Below are 15,302 nucleotides of genomic sequence, written 5' to 3'. Positions count from 1 at the left end.
GCCCTAGTGACTCCATGGTGTAGAACAGCAGCTCTCAGGCTGTGCCTGCCCTAGTGACTCCATGGTGTAGAACAGCAGCTCTCAGGCTGTGCCTGCCCTAGTGACTCCATGGTGTACAGAAGAGCAGCTCTCAGGCTGTGCCTGCCCTAGTGACTCCATGGTGTACAGAACAGCAGCTCTCAGGCTGTGCCTGCCCTAGTGACTCCATGGTGCAGAACAGCAGCTCTCAGGCTGTGCCTGCCCTGGTGACTCCATGGTGTGTAGCACAGCACTTCTCAGTCTGCACCTTTTCTGATTGGCTCCATGGTGGGTAGCACAGCAGCTCTCAGGCTGTGCCTGCCCTAGTGACTCCATGGTATAGAACACAGCAGTTCTCAGGCTGTGCCTGCCCTAGTGACTCCATGGTGTAGAACAGCAGCTCTCAGGCTGTGCCTGCCCTAGTGACTCCATGGTGCAGAACAGCAGCTCTCAGGCTGTGCCTGCCCTAGTGACTCCATGGTGTAGAACAGCAGCTCTCAGGCTGTGCCTGCCCTGGTGACTCCATGGTGTGTAGCACAGCAGCTCTCAGGCTGTGCCTGCCCTAGTGACTCCATGGTCTGTAGAACAGCAGCTCTCAGGCTGTGCCTGCCCTGGTGACTCCATGGTGTAGAACAGCAATTCTAGGTTATGCCTGCCCTGAGTGACTCCATGGTGTAGAACAGCACTTCTCAATCTGCACCTTTTCTGACTGGCTCCATGGTGGGTGGCACAGCAGCTCTCAGGCTGTGCCTGCCCTAGTGACTCCATGGTGTAGTACAGCAGCTCTCAGGCTGTGCCTGCCTGAAGCAACTCCATGGTGTATAGGACAGCAGCTCTCAGGCTGTCTGTCTTCAGTTACTCCCTCTTGTAAAGCGAGAGTTTGCCATGAGCTTTTCCATTTTGAGTTTGAATGCTGAGATGGATGACACTACACTTTGTACAGGTAAACAACTACCATCTGCCTGGCACAACCATAAGGCACAAACTGGTAAATAAATTAAGTATGCTAATAAAAATGACCTCCTGTGAACTTATCAGATTAAGCAGAAGCATATGGTGGGTGGATGGGCATATCAAATTCATCAGAAAAACGAGGCCCACACACTTATCAAACACACCAGACCACTGAATGAAGCAACCTCCTTCCTTAAAGCCCCAAAACAGAAGGAGCACAAGACTGGACACAGTGGCTTCCTGACCCCATCGCCTTGCCACTCATAATGAGCCTTGCCCAGGAAAATCGCCACAGTAAGGAACCTCCAAATCCCCGTCCTGGGATTTTTCACCTGAGTGTGGTTTCTCCTGCCCATGATGACCACTCATGGCCTGCTTCAAGCTGCCACCTAGAGCTGCTACTCCAAGCTGACGCTGTGAAACTGAAACCACTGTCCCGTGGACCCTCTGCTTTGACGGTTCTAGAACTGAGTGGTTAAGATTCCTACCTGATACCTGCAGGGACTGTGCCCTCTCACTTTCTCCTTGTGCTTGGGGCTCAGCACCCTGTGGCTGACTTAGCCCCTTCTTAGTCTTCTGTGATCTCCTTATATAGCACTGCCTGCAGTTTGACATGTGACTTGAGTATTACAAATAGAGAAATTAGTATTGGAATAAACGAACCTGCAACTGTCTGACTCATTACTACCAGGTGACCCATGAGTTTTCAGGGAACTGCACCATGAGAGTGGGGTAGGCTGTGAATTGATTGTTATTCAATACATTCTGACGTTGAAGAGAGACACAGACGTGTTTGGTCTATGTTAATGACATAGCTCACTAATGACAGGGCCCCAACCCCAACAAGAACCTGGGGGAGACCTGATGCCCACTGAGACCCCAGGGATGGCCCTGAGCCCCACTGAGACCCCAGGGATGACCCTGGGCCACATCCAGACCCTGACAATGGCCCTGAGCCCTTTAGGAGTCCCAGCAGACTGTGAGCCCAGCAAGGTCCTGGCAAGGCCTCCTGTTCCTCCTGCCTCCCTGGTCCTCCAGCATCCAGCCTCCCTGCCTGACTGCCTCTCTCCCCACCGCAGCGGGTGTACTAAGAGTCAGGTGTTCTATGGCAGGGTGTCGTGGCTCTACGGGATGGAACTACCGGTGGGCAGGGGTAGGCAGAGCCCCCAGTCAGCTCCACCCATCGTCTCCAGGAGCCAGCAGGAGGTGGTAGAGGCCAAGGCTTAGGACCAGGATGGAACTGGGGAAGAGGATCCATGCCGAGGCAGGGGAAGCAGAGTCAGCAGGTGGGGCACAGGATGCCACAACCCCTAAGTGCAGGCTGTGAGGGTCCCATGGTGGGGACTCCCTGGTCCCAAACCTGCTGCTAAGAGGGGTGTGCAGACAGCTGCAGAGGGGCTCAGAGTCTTACAATCCCAAGTGGGGCCTGGCTGGCCTCCTTGGGACTGGGCACTGTATCGTCTCAGCCCAGGTGACCCCAAGGGAGCCACGGGGCAATAGCCTGGCCTGATGGGGAAGATGGGCAGGGGCGCTCGGAAGAGGGGAGAGGGGAGAGGAGCCTGGGCTGGACTGGCAGAAGCTCTGTTGCCCTCAGAGTGGAGATGGGAAACGGGGCCATGCTGCTGGGTTCTGAGGGGTTGGGGGCTTCAGCTGGTGGCCTGAGGTCCTAGGGTGGGGTGAGGAGTAGGCAGGCTGTAGGGAGTGGACACTTCCCTGGATTCCCCACCCCTGTGACCTGGTCACTCACTGGGGACTGAACAGAAGCTCCTAGGCAAAGGCACAAGGGCCCCCCAGGCAGCTGCCAGCCCTCCTGGGCTAATGTGGAAAACGCTTAGCCTAGGTCAGCAGTGTTGCTCCCTGGAGACCTTGGCCCCCAGCTGCGAGCAGGGCCAGCTTGCGCCATCAAGCCCTCGTTAAGACTAAGGAGCCCAGGGCCTGAGCAGAGGTGCTGACGATCAAGCGGCTCTTCCTGCAGACCCAGCACCAGGGAAATGATCCAGAAGCTGCAAGCTCAGCCCCCCGGCCATCTGCCAACCCCCCTGCACCCCTAGTGGGCCAGGCAGCAGGGGCTGGGGACAGGGGAGGTGAACTTGGGGCTATAAAGCAGGCGGGGAGCCAGCCGCCCTCACCCCTGTGGGACCAACTGCACTCCATCCAAGGCGGTCAGTAATCAGGTCTGTGTCCCGATGCTGGGGCCCCAGGGTGGCTGGGAGGATGCGGGCTTCTCTCTTGCACCAGGAGGTCCCTTGGCCTGCCTTAACTTTGCCTGCCCACCAGGTCATTGTCTCTCCACCATGGCCCTGTGGACACACCTTCTGCCCCTGCTGGCCCTGCTGGCCCTCTGGGGGCCCGACCCTGCACAGGCCTTTGTCAACCAGCACCTCTGCGGCTCTCACCTGGTGGAGGCACTCTACTTGGTGTGTGGGGAGCGTGGCTTCTTCTACACACCCAAGTCCCGCCGAGAGGCAGAGGAGCAGCAGGGTGAGCCTCTGTCCCACCCTCAGTGACCCTGCCCTGGGGGGACACAGGTGGGCAGAGAGCTGCTGTCCAGAGGGTGTCAGTGGACTTGCTGCAAAGGAAAAGGAGGCTCTCCTGGTTACTCCCTGGAGGGGACAGGCTCCTGGCTGGAGGCTCAGGATGGAGGCACGTTGGCCAGGGCCTTTGGCCAGGCATGTCTCCCTCTGCTCCTCAGATGAATGCCCACCTCCAGCCCTTTCTCCACCCTTCCAAAAGGACATCAACTCAGGGACAAATGTTATTGTATAGACCACATGCTGGGAGCTGAAGGTCTCTGGGTGACTAGAGGGCATGGGGTGTCTGTCCAGGCGCCTATAAGTACCAACCTGTGGATTAGAGTAGGAGTCCTGCCCCAGGGCCCTGAGCTGAGGGGACGCAGGACGTGTGGGCAGGCCCTGGGTGGGAGCCCAGGAGCACCTGTTCTGGCCTGTGTGGCACTGCCCTGGGGCCGGGAAACAGAATGTGTAGGCCCCGAACCCTGTGTCCATGCGCCCGGCCTCTGCCGGGGCGCAGCGCAGCTGGGCGGGCGACCCCGGGGCGGGGCGGCGCCCTGCTGCTTCTGACCGGGTTGTGCTGTCTCCCTCACCTCGCCGCCGCCGGCAGGGGGCCCAGCGGAGCTGGGCGGGGGCCTCCCGCAGCTCTCAGCTCTGGAGGTGGCCCCGCAGAAGCGCGGCATCGTGGAGCAGTGCTGCACCAGCATCTGCTCGCTCTACCAGCTGGAGAACTACTGCAATTAGAGCGCCGCGCCGCCGGCCCGCCCGCGCTCCTCCCGCCCAATAAACCCTGCAAGGAACCCGCGTGTCCGTGTGTCTGGGGACTTGGCTGGCAGGGAGGGTACACAGGGCGTGGGAGGGCGGGGGGCCTCAGGGCCTGGGGGACCCCTTCCCAGGGCTCTCGGCGGAGCCAAGCGTCCTCCTTGCTCACTGGGCATCCAAGAGGCCCACAGCCCAGGCCCAGGGCCGGGAAGCTGCTCCCCGCTGCAGCAGGGCGAGGCCTGGGTGTGGGAGGACCACGCCCGCCAGCCTGCAGGGTCCCTGGAGGTAGAGTCGAAGGGGAGGCAGGGAGCCACCTCCTCCCGGCTGCACACCCTCCAGGCCCCCAGAGAGCTTCTGAGGAGAGAGGGCCAGGAGTCCCAGCAATTGTGCCACCTAGCCCCCCAGGCTGTGTTGAGAGACATTTCGCATGAAGTCCCTGTTCCGGGAGAAGCTGGGCTGGGGCTGGGGTCCTGCAGAGTGAAGATGGAGAAGGGTCAAGAGGCTGTAGAGGCTGCGCCTCCCTCTGGGAGTGCTAGGACAGCCTTAGCCCCTGCTGGACACCATCAGACACCCTAAGGGGGCCACCAGTGCCTTGGGGGGAGCAGGATAAGCCAGGTGGCCACTAGGACAAGGACAGAGTGAAGAACCAGGTGGCACTGGGCAGGGCAGAACCCCACCACAGGGCCCCAGCTGTGAGGCCATGAGACTGGCTGCCTTGGGGAGCACAAGGTCACAAGGCCAGGGACAGGGCCAGATCCCCCTTCTTCCCTCTCCAGGACAATGATCCTGGAGAGGACATGCTCCATGTTCCTTTAGCCAGAGACCTGGCAGTCACCCCAGGAAGTGCCCCAGGCCCCAAAGGAAGGCCACACTGGGTCCATGATTTGAGGGGGTCTGGCGTGGGGACCCTTCATGCGGACCCTCAGTACCCATGGCGCCCTCACACTCCCAGTCTGGGTGCCACCTGTTGGTCAGATAAGAACCCAGGGGCTACAGGGCCTGGCAGTGGCCTGGAAGGTCAGTGAGTGACCCTGGTCACCCCAAGGCCTGGCCAGCCTGCCTGCCACCCAGGCCAAACCAATCTGCACCTGACCTGAGAGCTCCACCCAGCGGACTTGGATGGCTGGGCCAGGGCTGGCACCTGGGCCTGCAGGCTGCAGACCACCTGCAGGCTGGCACAGGGCTGGGAGTAGACCCTCCCGTGGGACCCAGCCTGCCAGGCAGCCTCCCCGTCCCAGGCCGCCCCTCTCCTCATGACCCCACCAGCTCCCCCACCTAGAGGAGACACCCGAGGCCCCCAGCAAGCCCCGCCCCTGGAGAGGGAGCCAGGACTGGACAGGCGGGTGGACGGCTGGACGCTGGACCCGGAAGAGGAGGGGAGCAGGAGGCTGGGATCGGTTCGTGGGAATACCCTGCTGTCTCGTTCGCACAGCTAGAAGCAGGGGCGTCCTGCTGGAGTCGAGGTACGTGGGAGGGCTGCTGGGGCGGACAGCCAAACTGGACAAGGAAGTGGGCTGGCTCAGTGTGCCATTGGCCATGATGGCCTGGACCTTGTGGGTTGATGGGCAGATGCCCCCCAGGTGCCCACAAACTCCCTGGAGGGAGTGTGAGTCAGGACCGAGGGAACCCTGGAGGGTCCTAGGACTCCTGGGGCCAGTCCAGCTTGGTGGGACACAAATTGTGGCCAGTTCCAGGTGGCTGCAGGGCTCAGGAACCTGGTCCTAGGGCCCAGATGCCCTGAGACTTGACCCCTGGGGACTCTGGCCTGAGCCCTCATGTGGCGCACAACCCCCAACCCACCTGAGCTGGGCCGTCCCCTCTCCTTTCCTGAGACCTCCCCACCCCCGAGACACAGGACCCTCCTCCCTGAGGCCTGCCACACAGCCCCCTGCTCCCCCAGTGTGTCCTTGAAAAGGAGGGGGACAGAGACCAGACAGGTGAGCAGTCACCTCTCAACCCCTGCCCTGGGCAGGGATGGGAAGCTGCTGCCCAAGGTGACCCAGGGCCCATGTGGCAGAGGCAAGATCAGCTCACTCTCCACAGCACCATCCTGGGGGGCTGACCCAGATGTCCCAACGGGGGGCGGGGGCGTGGAAACTCTCTGGAGCCCCCAGGTCAGGTCACCTAGGCCGGGCCCACAGACCTGGCTCTGGGAAGCTGAGGACAGCCCCCGGCATGTGGGAACTGCTGCCCTGGGAACCGGGCCCCTGGCAGCGTGGGCAGCCATTTCCAGGTGTGCCTGTCAGCCAGTGTTGGGGTTGTGGCTTGCCAAAGGCTCCCTGCTGGATCCCCTGCCCTGCTGGCCCCTGGCCCCCTCACACCCCTGCCCAGCGTCTGGAGGCCCAGGCCCTTGCAGGGGTATCACCAAGAGCAGCCCACACACCTGTCCTGCACTCGGCCTCCGGTTAGGCGTCCTACCTGCCCACGCTCGGGAATGAACTCTTATACCATGCCATGCAAGGGGAGACTGAGGCCTGGACTTGGCGTGGGCAGGCAGCACTGTCCCTCCCCACCAGGGACATTGTCAGTGATGCTGCCTTCAGGCTGGCTCTCTGATTGCATCTGCTCTTGGCACAGACAAACTGGCACCTCTGCCTGACCCCAGGGCAGTATTTGCCTTCTCCTGCCAGCAGTAAATATTTACTGTCCTCCCTGTTTTCCAGGCCTGAGCAGACCCTGAGGGGCACAAGGCATGGATGCAGGGGTACCAAGGTGGACCCCCTGTCCTTGCGGGCTCTGTGCTTAGTAAGGGTCCTGCCCAAGATCAAGGATCCAGCCAGGACCAGGTGGCCTTTAAGCCTGGGTTTCCGGAAGAGGCCCAAATTCTAAACAGGGTCAAACACCGGGCAATGAATCTTTAGAGGGTCTGCGAGGGGGAGGGGAGCTGCCCTCAGACCCTACTGGGCAGTTCACCTGTTGGTGGCTCTTTTCCAGGCAGAAACCTGTGCGTTCTGACCAATGTAGCCAGGAGCAGGTATTTGTGGGCACAGCCAGCAGATGGCGCCAAAGCCTCATTTTTGAGGTGCTCTGCTCTGCAGGTCCAGCCTCTGATCCACTGTGTTTGGGCGCTGCTTTCCACCTGGACAGCACCTGGCAAGGGGCTGCCTGGCAGGCTAGCCACCCTGGATTCTGGGGCATGCGGTGTTTGGAGGAGAGAAGGTGTCTGATGGTGCTGGGGTACAATCCCGGCCCCCAGGGGCAGCCCCAGGCTGGCCTCCCAGATGAACAGGGAGCAGCTGGGAAAATGTCACGGTCTCCAGTACTTTGAGGAGGTCTCAAGCTAGAGTCCAGCCCCATTTCCTGCCTCTGAGAGTCATGGAGACCTAGGGGAGACTTCAGGATGACTCCTTCCAACACCCCGTGTTGAGGCTGAGCAAACAAGCCAGAGGAGTGGGCTGTTTGTTCGCCCCCAGCTAGGACCTTGTGGAGGGTCTTCAGGGGCCTGGGGGATGCTGAGGTCAGGGGCTCGGGGGGATTACTTGTCCCTGTGAGTCCAGTGGTACCTCGCTCTGCCTGGAGCTACGTCAGCCAAGAAGCCAGAAGGCTGGGTCCTCGCTCGCCTGGGCAGTGGGGGCTTCAGGGGCCCCGGGTTGAGTAGGCCTCAAGCAGGCCCAGCTGGGTCAGGCAGTCCTTTCCCATGTCCACATGCTGCCCAGTGCTGAGAGGAGAGGGAGGTGAACTCCGGAAAGAACGTTTGGGGTGGGGGTGGCGGGGTCTGGGAGCCGCAGAGATGACAGCGGGCGGGCGCTGTCCCCTCCCACGCCCACTATTGTTTCTGGCCTGCATCGCAGGAACAGCAAGGCAGATTCCTTCGAAAGTGCAGCCGGCCGGAGGTGGCCTCCTCGTCCCCATGTGGCCCAGTCACGCTGTGCTGGCGCCAGGCACCCTGCTGGCCCTCCCACCGGCTCCTGGGAGTCCTTGGCTCCTTCACGGCTCCCAGGTGGCCCCTTGCCCCTCCCTCCTTGGCCCAGACTCCCCACTTCCTCCCAGCTGCTGCTATGGGTCCTTGTCCCTGTCACCAGGCTGCCCCCAGCAGTTGGGTCTAGTCCGAGTCAAAGGGGTTCCACGAGCTACACATGCCAAGGGGGGTGAGAGAAGGGGTCTCGGGTGCCCTGTGTTTCAACTTATTCCAAGTCAGGGCCCCTTGGGTGGCAGTGCAGCCCCCTCCTCTCCCAGAGATGCTCAAACGTCCAGACCCAGGCCCCTGACCCTGACCAAGGTCAAGGTACTGGCCAAACCCCGCTGCCACCCCAGACTCCATACCCGCCTCTCTGAGGTGCCCTTCCCAGCCACAGGGAAAGCCTCCAGGCTGCCCAGCCTGCGGGACTGCAGACCTCAGGCCTCTGGAAGCCTCGGAACCTGATGCAGCACCGGCCCACATTCCTTGCAGCCTCCTCTGACCTCCGCTGTCCATCTGTGTTTGTGGAAACAGCCGGAGCCGGCAGGCCGGCAGCTTGTGGCTCTTCATGCTGAGCCTCCAGGCGCACCCCTCTGTGCTTCAAAGTCCACCCTCGCTAGAACTCGGGCCCATTCCAGCCCAGCCTCCAGCCCCTGCCTCCTGCCCACCCCGAGGCCCAGCATGGCCAGGGTAGCTGAGGGCCTCTGGGAAGTCCCTTCCCTCTCTGGGCTGCAGGTCCTCGGCACTGTCAGCCACATGTGGCGGCTGCGTGGTGGGTCCCGGGTGGACTGGGTGCCCTGAATGTGAGCTCTGGGAACGGCTGTCCAGCCTCCCAAGGCTTGACCTGTGAGGGCCAAGGGAAGCTTCAGCAGGCGGAGATGGGAGCAGAGGAGGCGGCCTCCTCTGTGGCCCGTGGAGAGGAGCCCACCACCAGGCTCTGCCATGGGGACGGCGGGCAGAGGCCGGGCAGCAGAGGAAGAACTGGCGAGGAGCCGCTGGCCCCTACCCCCAGCTGCACACAGAACTCAGGACCCAGGAGGCAGACACGGGCAGCTGGGAGGCCTGCTGGAGGAGGTGTCCCCTGACCCACAGGCACGGTGGCCTTGAGAATGCTGGGCCAGGCCGCAGGCCAGCCAGGCACCCCAGGGCCACTGCAGCCTGCCCACCTGGTCAGGACACAGCGGCAGGGCTCCGCGGGGCTGTGCCCTTCCTGGGGCACAGGCTAGACCTGGCAGAAAGCAAGGCTGGCGTGGTACAGGGATCTGCAAGGGGCCATGTCCTGGGGTGCCAAGGGTTGGGCCCTCACCTCCCAGGGCACCCCAATATCCTCGGGGCCAGGGCCGTGTCCCCTTGGGCCAGCCGAGGCTGCAGTGAGGGAGCTGGCTGGGCAGGCGGGTTCGCCTCCTGGCTCCGCCACTTAAGGTTCTGTGGTCTTGAGAACGTGCCTGGGCCGCTCTCCTCCTCAGAAGGGAACCGCGGGAGGCCCCAACCCCACCCAGGAGCCCGGCCAGCCTGCATAAGCCCTGCGGGCCCTGCAAAGGCTGTCACCTCCTGCCCACACGAGCAGGGGAGGGAACAAGAGTCAGGCCACAGGGTGGGTCAGCTGAGTGTCCCCAGGTGTGAGTGCCCTCCCTCCTGGACCTGCCCCGGAGGCCCAGGTCACAAGGGTCCGGCATGGGGTTGCCTCTGTAACTAAGGCACACCGCATGGTCCTGTGGGGCCAGTCCACCTGGGGCGGGGAAGGGGGCTTCCAGATGTGTGTGAGGGACTCAGGGAGACAGAGGGCTGCACCCTTGGATGTCCCGTCCAGACTCTGCGCCTCTGGCAAGTAGACAGCCCTCTCTGGGCCTTGGCTGTGGGCCAGCACCTTGAGTCTGGGATCCCACCTGGCTCTGGTTTTGTAGATGCACCCTCCCTTCCTGGGACGCAGAGTCTCCAGGGCTCCCAGAAAGGCCCAGGGCAGGAGAGAGGGACCAGGCAGGGAGGGCCAGCACCCTGGGGGCCAGAGCACGGAGGCCTCGCCCATCCCGGGATGAAGAGGAAGAGAAGGTGCTCAGGAAAGGCCCACACTGCGAGATGCAGATGAGGGTGGCAAGCTGGGCCTAAGGCCCTCGCCAGGGAGAGGTCTTCATGGCTCTCTGAACCAAGCACCCCAGACCGGGGAAGAAACTTCCAGGCCCCCCACAGAGCCTGTGCCCTGGGGCCTATCCCGCTCCCTGGCTCAGCTGGTCTTCATCAAAAACTCCAGAGTCCTCTCAGGTGTCAGGTTTTACCTGAGCAGGTGGAGGAGTCTCTAAGACAGGCCCCCCAGGGTCACATGGCTGCTGGCTGTCCAGTCTGTATTTCCATCTGGCCCAAGAGAAGCCGGGGGAGCCGGGGCAAACACAACCTCCGGGCATGCAGGGGTAAAGCAGAGTGCTCCTCAGCCTTTCTCGGTGCCCAGTGCTCCTCCCTGGGGCTCCCACACCTCTGACTGGACCCGGGAGGCCCACTGTCCAAGGTTGGTGGGCAGAGCAGGGATTTGGACCAGGTCAGACTCCAGCCCCTCATGCCCACTCCTACCCCTGGTCTGAATGCCTAGTGGTGTGAGTTGTGCAGAATGGGCCCCTGGGTCCTGAAGGACAGGGCTTCCCAGACCCTGGACTCTGTCCTTGTACCCTTTGAGGAGTGAGCCTCACCCCTGTCGGGCTACCACAGTGGAGGTCACCGGACCATCTAGTACCCCAATGACTTGGGGTCCTAGGGACAAAATTGGTTCACGCTGGAAGTGGGTATGAATCGCTCCTCCTCTTCTCCCCATTCCCAGGGCCCAGCGGTGACACCAGGGCAGTGTAAATTTAGGGGAAAGGTACTTTATGAAGCTGCGGGTGCAATTTCCCAAGTGACCACAAGGTGGCACACTTGCGCCAGATTTGGAAATTCCCACTTTGGAAATGGAACCCCGCAAAGGGGAAGCTGCTACTGAACCCGGATTTCAACACTCAGTTCCAGATCCTCTTGATAATATATCAAATTTTACTTTGATACAAATATAATATGTTCACCTCCCTCAAAATGGATGCTTCAGGAAAGCATTTCAGTTTAATCTGTGGTTCTGGGTGCCCATAATGCCACCCCTGGGACAGGGGAATGCCAAATCTGTAATGCTGGGATAGCAGCAGAAAAGAGCCTCAGACCCGAGCACAAGGCTGCAGAGTTCATACATACCACAAATCTGCAGGGGCCTCTCTCCTGTCAGGAGAAGGGTTACAGCTTCACTGCCCACCCATCAGCTACCTCCCAGAGTGCTGTAAATCCCTGCACCTAGGACTGTAAGAGATTTGGGTTGTGCGGTTGTAATTCTGAACATGGCCACAAGGTGTCAGCATAAGGCCACTTAAACAGTCAAATGGAGAAAATCTGGCACTGGGATTTCTGAGCTACCTCAATTCTTTCCAGATACCAGGATTGGCCTACTCTACCAGGTCTGAGAGGGAGAGGAGTAATGAGGTTTCATCATGTCGTGTCCCTCACCCCTGCATCCCAGTTTTTGTTTTTATGGTCCTTCCCACCTGTGGACCCATTAGACTGTCTCCCTATAGAAAATCCATACAATGCAATGTTGGATATTCCAGTTCTCACACCCCAGCTTGCCAATGCCAGTGCCTCTAGTTCTAGCTCAGTGGTACCATGGCTAGGCTGCTTCAATTGGCTCTTCCCTATGCCACCCTTGTTGCCTTGCTCCCCTCCTCTTGCTTAAACACTCTGGGTTCCAAGATCCTGATAGAATAGAATAGCCCCGAACTTGTCTAGAGGTGGGAGTATAGTTCAGGGCACAGCGTGGACTCATTTACGAGGCTCCACAATTCCAGGGTATGAATCTATGGGATGTGGGTTGCTCTCCCTTTCAACCTCTTAGCAGCCCACCTCCTCAAACTGAGGGCACCCCTTTTGGCAGGCCTCCCATGGAGCCTTGACTGGTTTGGAGTGAGTCCCTCAACCTCTCTACCCCCACTTCAGCTTAGAAAGTCTCAACCAATGTCGACAGATGGGCCTGAAAGTAACTCCTTGCAACATCCAGCATTTTGCAGCAGACACTAGGGGGAGGCACATGCTGCAGAACCTCTAGCCCACAGAGTCCCAAAGCAGAGCGAGAGTCAGCATGAGAAATGACTGCTTCACCCTAATAAGAGTGGGATACTTCCTGCATACCTCATGGGAACCTGAGGCTGCTATGTGCCCCAGACCTGAACCAGTCACTAGCATCCCTGCAGCCTTCCTCACCCAAAACCTAATGGAGTCCCACCTGCCCTCCAACCATGAGATAGTTTGGCTCTGAAGCATCTACATTCTCCTGGGGCACCCTCCCTTCACTTCTGAGTTCCCCTCAAGTCTGAGTCTCTATTCTATCCTTCCCATTTAAAAATGGAGTTCAGGCAAGGTCTTGGAAAGACATAGGGAGAAGGGAGAATTAAATCCCAACATGGTCTAGTAAACTGGGTAGTAAAATAAATACCCAGAGAGTGAGTGGCTGATTTGCTGGAATGTAGGGAGGGTGGGTTGGTGGATCTCTGGGGAGTGCACGTCTTTGTCTCTTTGGAAGTCTTTGCTCTGCTTTCTGCTGTCCATCAAGGCTGTGAGCAGAGGTTTCAAATTCCCAGTAAGATTTAGTCCAATCAGGCAGAATCTCTATCTGAGCTCTACCCCTCCTGCTGCCAGCCCTGAGTTTATGCCTTAATTGGAGTTTTGGCCAGGCTTAAAAGGCTGTGAGGCTGGCCAATCATCCTACCCACAAATGACTATGAGTTGCCAGTGCTGAGTGCATGTCACTTGCAGCAGCGTACTTAGTGCCTGGGACCACACGTGGGGGGTAGGGGGTTAGGTTAGATATGACCAGTGAATGAGAAAAAACTCCCAGTTGAGTCCTCTACCCATTTAATATGGAAAAACATAACTACATTGTGCCACAGGTGTGCTGGAAACAATCGAAAAACTACTTTATTATTATTATTTTCGGATCTTTTTTTTTCCTCTTAGTCCCCGCCCCCTTTTTACCAGTGCCACGCCCACACATTCCAGGGTGTCAAGTGACTGCCAACTGTCACTCCAGTGAAGCCACACCCCCTCCTTACCCCCTGCACACAGTCCCCACCTCCTAGCTAACAAGGAGTGCTTCCGGCTTATACCCACACCCACATATGTCCTTCCATGGGTTCAGGGATGGGCCAAAACTCCACCCCCCAATGCACCCATGCCCTGGTGTGGGTAAATGCCATAGTCAGCTGCCCCAGTACTACTGAGTTGGCGCAAGTCTTCCAAATTTGGAGGGGCTTGGAGAAAGGCGTGGAGGGGACGAGGAGGTGAGGGCAAAGCCAGTTTCAGTTGAGCGGGTGCCGTGCTCAACAGTGGAGAGGCTACCCTGCTTCTAGGGGCCCCTTTATCATGCGCCCTCTAAAAAAGCCTTTCATCGTTTCTCCAGCCTCGGCCTCGTCCCCCTCCACCTCCTCCTCCACGTCGACCCGGCTGGAGGGTCTGGGCACCACAACCAGAACACCCCCTGCTTTGGCGGCGACTGCTAATATTGGCCCAGCCAGCGGATCATCGTCCGGGCAGTTTCGGCAGAGAGTCTTGGGCACCAGTGATTCCCCAGTCCTCTTTATCCACCGTCCGGGAGCTGCGGGGACTACGCAGCGACTAGAGTACAGGTAACTGGGTCTCCCTCCCTTGTGCTGCACCCTCCATGTGGGGGAAAGTTGCAGTTGTAATGTCTGGGCATAGGTGGGCTGGGGGCTTGGGACAGCCAGGGCCTAGACTCCTAAAGAGGGGAAAACCTTCTGTCACTGGAGGGCCCAGCAGGGTAAGTTTTCTAAGAGTAGCTTCAAATTTGGAGGGGACAGGAAAGAGTTGGAGAGGGGCCTCTTCTACAAAGCTGCCCAAAGGCATAGAGCCTTTTGCAAGGAAAATAGGTTTCCCTTTACTAATCTGCCAGGCCAAACAGGAGGGTCTGGGGAGGGGGGCAGAGCTACTCTTGTCAGCAGGAATATACAGTTGTTTTTGCAAACGTAAAAGGCAGGGCTTTTTCTCTTGCTGAATCCCCCCACCTGAATTGTCCAAAGACAATCAGGACACTGTGTAGGGGCCAGGGCCTGAGATTCTGAAGCTGTCTCTCTTTTTTATACCATTTTAAAATCAAACTTCCCTTTCTGTCTGCTCTCTACACCTCTCACCCATCATTGAGGACTTGGGGGTGAGGCCCTGAAAGGACAGTGACCATGACCCCCCAGCAGTTTTAAAAGGAAAGCTGCTTTATCCCGGGGGGGCACGTCCAGCTTCTCTCCCACCTCAGCCTCCCCTGCCCGCAAAGTGAGTGTTGGGCAATGGTCGTTTCTCTGAGAGCATGTTTGTGTCAAGTGTTTTGCACGCTGGATCCCAGGCAACTCGATTCACCCAGTGTGGTGTTTATGGGAAGGGGGCTCATTTCCCAGAGAAGCCCAGCCCCCCACTCCCCACCCCTGTGCCCGTCTCCCTCCCCTCTCCCAGTGGCTCTGGGAATGCAGAACCTTTGTGCCTCTATCTCTGCCCCTCATTGGGGAGCTCTTCCCTTCCATTCAGAGTGGTTGTGCAGGGAGGGAAGAGAGACCTTCCTGTGTGTTGTGACTTCTCGAGGCAGATCCTTTGTGTGCAGCCCCCTCCCATGCCCAGCAGAAATCCACCCACGCCAGAAAGGGTGCTGCCCATTCACCAGGAGGGACTCCTGCCTTTCCATCGCAGGTGACAGACTTGGCAAAGTGTCCTCTTGCCACCTTTCCCTCCCTTGTGTTTTGAAAAGGGGGAGTCAGACAGTCGAAGAGACAGAAGAGAGAGACAGTGACCAGACCCTCAGAAGGTGACCCATAGGCCTTCCCCACGCTCAGCAGCCAGGGCAGGAGAATGGGGCCCGTGCACTGGCTAGAGAGAGATCTGCAAACATGAACAGTAAAAAGGGCTGGGGTACAGCTTGGAGGTACAGCAAAGCTGGGTTCACCACCTAGCACTTAGGGGTGAAAAGTAATCTCAAAGATGTCACTTTGCTTTTCCTAGGGGCCGAATAGTCACCACTGAGCTTGTGAGGGAGGAGGCGGAGCCCAGTCCCCAGCCCGAGGGACCTGCATCTCCTCCGGCTCTGCCCCCTGCCCAGCCTG

The 15,302-nt window shown here is 59.3% G+C and overlaps 1 protein-coding gene across 1 annotated transcript; it reads left to right on the top strand.

The window, feature by feature from the left end:
- Window positions 1–3,266: 3,266 nt before the first annotated feature.
- Ins (insulin) lies at window positions 3,267–4,226 on the top strand. Its single transcript, XM_047519581.1, has 2 exons — window positions 3,267–3,453; window positions 4,093–4,226. The coding sequence occupies exons 1-2, from the start codon at window positions 3,267–3,269 to the stop codon at window positions 4,224–4,226; spliced, it is 321 nt and encodes a 106-aa protein (XP_047375537.1).
- The last annotated feature ends 11,076 nt before the right edge of the window (window positions 4,227–15,302 follow it).

This window comes from Sciurus carolinensis, chromosome 11 (assembly GCF_902686445.1).
Source record: "Sciurus carolinensis chromosome 11, mSciCar1.2, whole genome shotgun sequence".
NCBI lineage: Eukaryota > Metazoa > Chordata > Mammalia > Rodentia > Sciuridae > Sciurus > Sciurus carolinensis.
This window is presented reverse-complemented; position numbering and strand designations above follow the sequence as displayed.